The following is a 10015-nucleotide window of genomic DNA, read 5'->3' as shown; positions in this document are numbered from 1 at the left end:
TCTCCATCACACATAATTTAATAATCATCAATATGTGGCATAGAACAAACAATTAAGACTAAACGCTTAAGAGATGTACATGTACGTATTCATATTCATAAGACATAAATGAAAACACTGTACTGTGTAGGTGATTTTACACTTCTACTCTACACATGTTTTATTCTAAACTCTTCATGAACTTGAGAGTACCACGAACAATATAAAACCTCCACAGATTCTTGTTTTGCCATGCTATCATTATTTCAGACAGGAAACCCACAAACCATATGGTTCCCCATAACAGTTGTACCCCCTCCCCCAATTTGAGCAGCGATATAGTGAGGTCTGTATTCCAAATCTACTACATGTATGCATATCAATTTGTCATATTATATTCCTGTGATTCATTCATGAGAAGAACACCTTAGTGGATCAGCCCAGTGGACGAATAGGACTTGTCCTAATTCGTTCTCTAGTAAATCCACTGATTAGCAAGACAAAACAATAAACATGTAATTTGCAGTGTACATGTATATACTTACTAAGCTAGCTTATTTGGTACATATCATACTGATGTACATGTAAAACTGTTGGTTTCGTGCGAGGAAGGGACAGATCGTCCCGAACATTTGGCAATCGTGTGTCTGTGTGTGCGCGCGTGTGTGAATTCCTACTGTTGTCCCATTAAGATCCCAGAGGTCACGGTGTGAAAAGACTTGAACCGACACTACATGAAGGAGGTTGCATAATAATTTGATACAATGTGGATCTCGGGGGAAATTGAATTAAAAAATTTTCATTACAGAGTATATTCCTCTGTAGATATTGAAACCCTATACCAAAAGATGATGTGAACAAATTTCAATATACGCCATACCTAATTAACAGTGTCCGATTGTCAAATAATTTTGCTATTTCTTTTCATATTTAAACACCTTTTTGGGTCCCCCCGGGTCCTGGATGAGTTTAAAGAAATCATATCTTTATGTTCTTGAAAAGTTGATTTTCATTGATTTTTGACTATAATACATGTATATTCCAAGGTAAAAGTGAAAGTGTGGCCCCACTCTGGCTGTGTGGCGGATGCAGTGTGCCCCTATTGAAGATGTTTGCATGTCTATTTGACAAATGGCACCCAGATGGTTCTTGAAAATTTCCTGTATATTTCTATGACCCGGGGGTCCATGGTTTGACGAAACCAACAGCTTCTTTATGCAGAAAAGCTTTTATACCAAATTCAATTTCATGGGTCATTAGTTTTTTTAAAATTATATATTTAACACACCATCATATTTCAGTTGTTTTTAATTATCTCCGTTGAAAAGGAAGGTCCTTTGGCCCTTCATTTGAGCAAACCTGAACCCTTTTACCCAAGGCTGTGCTGTGGAAAGTTTGGAAGATAAGTCAATCAAGAAAGCTCACTTTGAGCCCTGAGCTCCAATTAGCTAAAAACTACTACTGCTTCAGATAAAAATACGAATTGCTTGTCTTGGCCATGTAAAGGGACACAAGATTTAGTTATTGTTAATATTTGCCCTAATTCTAGACATACGAAGCGTTAGCGTTACTCTGTCCATTGTTCAATGTTGCCATGTAATTTTTGTTTCCATTCGCCGTAGTGTTTAGTTTAACTTTAAGAAAACCCACTCCATCTGCTGGACAACACTGACAGAAAATTCGGACAAAAGTATCTCTGAATTGCTTACTCATGCTACAGTACAGGACAAAATTCACAGCATTATTGCACAGTGCGACAATATCAAGGACATCTCCGAGTTTGTTGTAAACCTTCGCCTCCCATTCCGGCTCAGAGCTAACAATTAAAGTAAGAATCCCTTGCGGAAGTTCAGTTAGTAAAAACATCACCACCACTGCCAAGAGCATGCCTGTGGTACGATTGTGTTCGTGGTGGCGATCAGCGTCTTCCTTTCTACCGACACTTTTCAGTTCTTGTCGCTTCTTGTACGCCTTGTGCATGGCATATATTAACAAAAGAGTGAGTATCGTCAGCATAAAGCATGGCACGAGTTTGAACAGTATCGAATGAATATACTGGTTGGCATCGTCAAACCACTTATCTTTCAACGATTCCGATTTGGCAGACATATACAGATCTGTTTCATTGTCAACTTGATGACTGTAACTGTTAATTGCATAATTAGGTATGCTAAGTACCATGATGGAGATATACACGCTACAAATTACAATTTTAGCTCTAAAAGGAGAGCACCAAACGTTTCCATACGTAGGGAACCAAATAAACAGGAATCTGAATATAGCCAACGCAGTAGTTAGCCAAACCGCGACCGTATGACACACAATGCTAAAACTAGCATGGAATAATAAGAAAATTATAGCACTGTAGCTTCTAGTCTGAAAATATTGTAGATCAGGGTCTTTAAGAATGTAGAATTTTGTCACAAATGGGAGATAATCCAGCATTTTTAGTGTGTCCGCCACGGCTAGCCATGTCAATATCATGTTAACGGACGTGACCATGTTCTTTCTCGTGAGTACAACGATATTTGCCAAGTTTGAAATAATTCCGAAAGTGCACACAAATACGCTAATATATCCATGATATTCCGCATACCGCTTGTAGAATTCCGTTAACGACTGGTAGTCATCATTACTAGTGTTGGTTACGTATTGGGAGGCATTTTGAATATTGGGTTCAATGTTGTAATATGCCATACTGTAAAGTTGTAGAACTTGAAATTTAAGACACCTTCCTGAAAAGTGACAAAAAAAATAGCTGTTATATTCATATTCTCTCTATCATCAATGCAGTTGACTTGTGTCATTGTTACTTTATAGTGTTTTTAAAGAATAACTAGCTTTTCTCATTGAATCGTGAATTGTGATTCTCTCTTTCATTGGTCAACTTAAGACTTTCTTTTCTGAGGTGTATATGGAAATCATATTGAGTTCACTTCAACATAAACGCGTTTTAAGATCTTCACTATTAACCAGCCTGACACAATCTCATTTCAATGACCAATCACAGTAGTAAACGCGTGTCAAAGAGTATTCGACTCTGTTTTATTTAGTTTTACAATCAATCTGATTAAAATCAGATTCTTTGATCCGCTCGCGTAGATCGTTACACAATGATCTGAAGTAACCCTATAGAGAATTATGTCCGCATGACCTTTCGTATGGAATATCAATGAGAACTATTAGTCAATCAGATTGCACCATACTGATAATGACGTCCCCAAGTCACAGTAATCTCTCTCGCACGAAGTTTATTCCAAAGTATAAAACTTCATGTATGTGCTCGCATAAGGATTTTTAAAACTTTCGCAATAATGCCCAATTCAAACAACAAAACGTTCGATATAAAATACAACCAAATTTAGTAAATGTCAATTAAGATTCATGTATGAATAGCGATGGGTACAATTAGAATCTCCCTCACGCATACCTCTTATCCTTAGACGAATTTGACTCCACTTTTTTTGGCACACTGTTTTCCCCTAGAATAGCTCTAAAACTTCATTGTAATTTCGAATTTCAAACATTTCGATTAAGCATCACTGAAGAGACATTATTTGTCGAAATGCGCACCTGGTGCATCAAAATTGGTACCGTATAAGTTTTACATCTAGTTGTCAAAATGGATGATGAAGTGGTGTTTGGATACCTCTTCCTGACCAATTATTGATACCAAAGAAGAAAGCACTTTTTTACCTTGTCTTTTAGTTCTAATGATTCTTAAATTTTTTGTACCATTTCTGGCACACACCTGTATCGGTATTTTCAAAGATGTCCAAGTTTAGAGCGCTGCTAATCAACTGTTTTCTTTCGTCGGTAAATCTTAATTGTCTATCCAAGAATTTTTCTTATTGTTTCCTCTCCATCGAGATTTTTAACAGTCTGAATAAAACAAAACTCGCAGTGAATGCAGATATTGTATACATTGCATGTTTTGACAGGTGAGCAGCCTCCGATCATGGACACATTCATCTTAAAGGTATGTACGTTGTCACAAGGGATCGCTGGCAGAGATTTGACAGCCTGTATTTCATTGGTTTAATTAAAGGTCACGCGGACGTGACCCTCTATCGGGTCACTTCAGATCCTTGTGTAGAGATCTACTCGAGCGGATCAAAGGATCTGATTTTAATCAAGATTTTTTTTACAATATAGCAGATGAGTGGGTAAAAAATGAATGAATAAATAAAAGGTCGATATAAAGAGAAGGAAAAGGAACTGCTTGGGAAAATATAATTATACAGTGTAACGTTGACTCAAAAAAAAAAAAAGCAGCATTCATTTGGACATGAAATTTTTTTTAAAGTAAATTGGAAGTATTACATATGGAGAATACATGAAAATTCTGTTCTATTGATTAATTACATACATTGCATATGTAAAATATATCAAATACTTTAGGAGAGGGGTAAACATTCTGAGTTTTATTCAAATGAAAGTATTGTCTATAAATTCCACCTTACCGGGTGCATACAGACTACAGCGGTCCTCATCAAAAGTCAATAACTATACCTAAACCATACAGACTACATCAGTCCTCATCAAAAGTCAATAACTGTATCACTACATCATACAGACTACAGCGGTCCTCATCAAAAGTCAATAACTATACCTAAACCATACAGACTACATCAGTCCTCATCAAAAGTCAATAACTGTATCACTACATCATACAGACTACAGCGGTCCTCATAAAAAGTCAATAACTATACCTAAACCATACAGATTACAGTGGTCCTCATCAAAAGTCAATAACTGTATACCTAAACCATACAGACTACAGCGGTCCTCATCAAAAGTGAATAACTGTATACCTAAACCATACAGATTACAGTGGTCCTCATCAAAAGTCAATAACTGAATATCTACATCATACAGAATACAGCGGTCCTCATCAAAAGTGAATAACTGTATATCTAAATCATACAGACTACAGCGGTCCTCATCAAAAGTGAATAACTGAATACCTATATCATAGAGACTCCAGTGGTCCTCATCAAAAGTCAATAACTGTATACTTACATCATATAGACTCCAGCGGTCCTCATCACAAGTCAATAACTGTATACTTGCATCATACAGACTCCAGTGGTCCTCATCAAAAGTCAATAACTGAATACCTACATCATACAGACTCCAGCGGTTCTCATCACAAGTCAATAACTGAATACTTGCATAATACAGTCTCCAGCGGTCCTCATCACAAGTCAATAACTGTATAACTACATTATACAGACTCCAGCGGTTCTCATCACAAGTCAATAACTGAATACTTGCATCATACAGACTCCAGCGGTCCTCATCAAAAGTCAATAACTGAATACCTACATCATACAGACTCCAGCGGTCCTCATCAAAAGTCAATAACTGAATACCTACACCATACAGTCTCCAGCGGTCCTCATCACAAGTCAATAACTGTATAACTACATATGTATTATTTCTAATTCATGTTATTGTATACAACAAAGTCAACATTAAAATACCAGCGTCAATTAAAAAATATGCAATTTCTGTAATTTGAATATACAATAGCGCAATACTGTAAATTTAGCGCTCATCATATTTTAGCGCTTTTATGTGCCAATCGTATACATCGCTTATATATGACCACGCATATACTTATCGCAATGGTTCACATAAAATTTTCAAAAACGTGCTGAAACACAAGGTATTTTCTCAATGCGCCAATATATCAACAGTCGGGGTATAGTCATACATGTAGTAAATGAAATTATAATCAAGATTTTTATTTACTTCGATGTTGCAGCGGCCATTCACGAAACAGGAAAAGGTACTTTCATTCTGCAGGTACTTCAACTGACAAACCGGAAATCTCATTTAAGAATGAAGTTCCATGCAGTTTTGAATTGTTTACACATTTTTCAAAGCTATGGCAGCACTTCAGCAAATACGTCAAGAATTCCATTGAACAGCAATTAAGTTCCCACAAAAATAACAAGCATTTTGAAAGTATTGCATAGCAATACATAGTCCCCTACCGGAGGCAAAAATTATTGGACCGCAACAATATTCAAAGTTCATTATGATTGATTGATGGCTGTTTTCCGCCACACTCAACAATTTTTCAGTTATCTGGTGGCGCCCAGTATTTATTGGTGGAAGAGAGAACCCAGATAAGTTCATTATGAGACTAAGGTTATGGTAAAGGGGAAGATTGGGGAACCAGGATAGGAATGGTTGAAAATCAACAGGTACAAAGACTAGACCAGGAAAACTTCAAAATTGATGTGTAATTTGTTATGGCAAAGCAATCATCATGATGTACTGAATATCAAATGAATGTCTGTTAACACAACAAAAAGGTTAGGAAAAATGACAAAATTCATGTATTTTTCTAAGTCCAAGGGCTATAACTTAGTGCAAAATCAATGGACCGAGACGAAATTCTAACTTGATCTGTAATTTGTTATGGTAAATCAATGTACCAAATGAATATCCGCAAGCACAACAACAACGTACAGAAAACTGATCAATCATGTTTTGTTTTTAAGTTGAAGGGCCATAACTTAGTGAAAACTGATTGATTGTATCTTGTTAAACGTTTCTATCCAGAATTTTTCTCTCATATGGAGACGTCACCAAGACCGGTGAAGGGCTTCAAATTTAGGCCTTTGCTCGGCGCTTATGGCCATTGAGTAGTGAGGTTTTTTTTTAGCGTGCCACACCTACTGTGACTAGGGGCATCCGTTTTTAGGACCCGTGACATTCACACCTGATGTCGAGCGTTTGGCGATGGAACTGTCATTACCTGATTTAACGACTAAGGTCTGTAGCGGCCGGGATTCGAACCTCGACCTTCCGCATGAGGGGAGAGCGCTCTAACCTCTAGACCACCGCAGCGGATTTCGAACTTGATCTGTAACTTGTTATGGCAAAGCAATGTACCAAATATCAAATGAATATCTGCAAACATGTCAACAAAAGTCTGGAAAACTGATAATTCATGCTATTTTTCAAGTCCAAGGGCCGTAACTTCTATGAAAAATCAACGGACCGAGACGAAATTCGATTTTAATCTATTACTTGTTATGGCAAAGGAATGTACCAAATATCAAACGAATATCTTCAAGCACATAAAACAGTCCGGGAAACTGATTTGCAGGACTGACGAACAGACAGACGGACAGAGCGCAAACCCAAAGTCCCCTTCGACTTCGTCGGTACGGGACTAATGAATTAATATCTATAACGAAATTAGAATTAAAATTTATGTAGGATTTCAACAATTTTTATAATAGTATCTCTTATGGAATTTATTAATATTCCTATATTAAGTTTGCCTCCGGTAGGAAATAAAATTTCCTCTATGAAAAATTCTGTCGGATGTATTAACAACTCTGTTGACGACTTCCGAGAGGATACTGAAAAATCTTGCGAGAAATTGTATGAATGGTGTGAAACTGGGATAGATCTAGGTCCCTAGGTGATGTCACGTACCACAGGAAACTGTCATCAAAACACCAGAAGCTAGTCCTTTAGAACTGTGTAGAATATTTAGTAGATACCAGTCCACAGAAAAAACACTAGGTGCAATACCTTTAGAACTGTGTATATAGCAAGAAGTATCTTAAATACAGCCTCTATAATTCACAGATTGAAACCTTGGCCGGAACAAAAATCACAGTGAAACCCGGAACCCAAATTATGATTTTAACGTTCCGGCCGGAACGCAGCCGGTACGTAAATTATACGACACCGGACATGCAATTTCGCTTTAAAATAAATGTGCATTTTTAACACTATGGATGTTCATGGTGTTTGACATTCACTGTAGATAGTTTTCTGTAAAGTATATTACATATATGTAATGGCGAAAATGTCACCTCAATTTATGTATATTTACAAAAGAGCGAGTTTTAATTGATTTGTTAGATTTTATATCAAGATTGTTGATCAATTTGATTTCAGCTTGTGTTCATAGAAAAAGTTCCTAAAAATATGCTTTATAATTATCAGCATTCATGATGGTAGAAGCCCTAAAAGTATATTACAACATCGCTATCTTCCTGTAATTTACCAAATCACCAGAATACGACAGATGTACCAAATTAATGTATTCGATGAATCGTCCAAATTGAATTTTCAAGATCAAATCAATATGCACCATCACCACGAAAACCTTTTGTAACCTACTTTCTTTAAGAGTTTAAATGTACCAATATCCGAGGAAAATAAGGCTCCTGATATAAACCATGTCTATTCTACATCGACGTACCTCCTTATTGTATGAGATGAATAAATAACGAACAGAACGGAGGCATTGCAATTCAGTGACACTTAATGAGTTTGATAACCCTTCCCGATGTTTTATAAATTAATTCATTAAGTGGAAGCAATACAGGGAATCAATTCTTTGCCGTGTTTAGTAGGAAAATATCCGACTGTAGCCAGATTACCGTCATCTGACGCGGTCTAAGGGTTACCTAAGAGGTATCAACCTGCAATAAATTCAGAGTCTCCTCTCATCAGTTCAACAGAATAAAACTCCAAAATGATCAGTTTCTCAAGTTTCAAGCAGGAGTGGTTAAAGGTTCATTGACCATATCAATCAATACTCTCTCTCTCATGAAACACAGGGACAGATACAAGAGAACTTGTATTTTAACATCTAAAAAATGTGTTTTCAATGTACTAATTAGAATACTTTCATTGAAATCGATTGTCTTTAAATATTGGTTGTCTCTTACCTACATTTATCCTCAACACATTACATATTCAGTATACTTTGATTTGGAATAAGCATTGATGGTTATATGTGGTTGTACTTTCCGAGCTTGTTAGTTTGTGTTGAATTGTGGGTACACTGTACACATGTTTGTCAAACACATGAAACGAAATATGTGCCACAGAGAACAATCTTTATCTGAATATACGATAAAAAAGATGTTTATCATTTTTCTTGGTTCTTTGTCTCGAACTGAAGGGGAGTTATTCGTTTTATCTGTGTTGGGAGTTATTCGTTTTATCTGTGTTGGGAGTTATTCGTTTTATCTGTGTTGAAGGGCCTTCATGAAAATCACTATCATTCTGTCACTTTTCAAGTATGACATCGACTAAGATACATTTTAATTTTCAATTCTATCATTTTTTACTATGAAAATTCCCAATGTACACATGCTTTTGTAAGCATTACTAAAGACTTCCCGGAATTAACCCTACATATGATCTATCAGCTGTATTCAAATTGGAACCTTTATCAATGTCACGAAGTTTTCTTTTTTGTGAGCATGTCCAAAAAACATGAACCCCTTTATTTCCAAACGTCACGGACAGAACAATCTTAATTCTACTGTTGAATTAGAAAGATTTGTGAAGCTTTTACTCTGTTTTAAGAGGAAATTGATGGCAATATCGGGTTTTTAAAGTTATAATCAACAAACGACGGAACGTACACACCGTGGCCAAACGTCATTTGGATACAACCATTCCTTCACAGGATACAACAATTCCTTCACAGGATACAACCATTTCTTCACAGGATACAATCATTCCTTCACAGGATACAACCATTCCTACACAGGATATAACCATTCCTTCACAGGATACAACCATTCTTTCACAGGATACAACCATTCCTTCACAGGATACAACCATTCCTACACAGGATACAACCATTCCTTCACAGGATACAACCATTCCTTCACAGGATACAATCATGCTTTTAAGGCAGAATAAAACCAAAGCTAACGGCAATTTACTACAGAGAGTGTATATGTCCGTGAAGAGGGTTAAAAAGTTGCCCATATTTTTCTTTATACAGATAATTCTTAAGAATTATATAGCCTATCAGTTGACGCAATGAACTCTGGTTTGAATGATATATAGCATTCGGTCAGAACTCCCCTACCACTTGCTCAAACACGTCAACACAGTTAGAAAATTTCGTGTAAATTACTCTAATTCGTTCGTTGTTTTTTTCCCCCAATTTTAATTAGAAAACAGCAACAACAAAAAACACATTTAAAATTCAATTCAGTGAAAAGACAATACATGTAGCATTACAAATGTATAC

At 36.3% G+C, this 10015-nt stretch overlaps 1 protein-coding gene across 3 annotated transcripts in view; it reads right to left on the bottom strand.

Annotated features, from left to right (window-relative positions):
* Positions 1-10015, bottom strand: part of LOC125658925 (G-protein coupled receptor dmsr-1-like) — a 188095-nt gene continuing 178080 nt past the window's right edge. For all 3 annotated transcript variants that reach the window (XM_056149686.1, XM_056149685.1, XM_048890383.2), the window contains one exon: positions 1-2714. In XM_056149686.1, coding sequence (XP_056005661.1) covers positions 1525-2676 — 1152 coding nt within the window. In that variant the 5' untranslated portion in view covers positions 2677-2714 and the 3' untranslated portion in view covers positions 1-1524. The remainder of the gene's footprint in view (positions 2715-10015) is intronic.

Source organism: Ostrea edulis, chromosome 9, assembly GCF_947568905.1.
Source record: "Ostrea edulis chromosome 9, xbOstEdul1.1, whole genome shotgun sequence".
In the NCBI taxonomy this organism is placed as follows: domain Eukaryota; kingdom Metazoa; phylum Mollusca; class Bivalvia; order Ostreida; family Ostreidae; genus Ostrea; species Ostrea edulis.
This window is presented reverse-complemented; position numbering and strand designations above follow the sequence as displayed.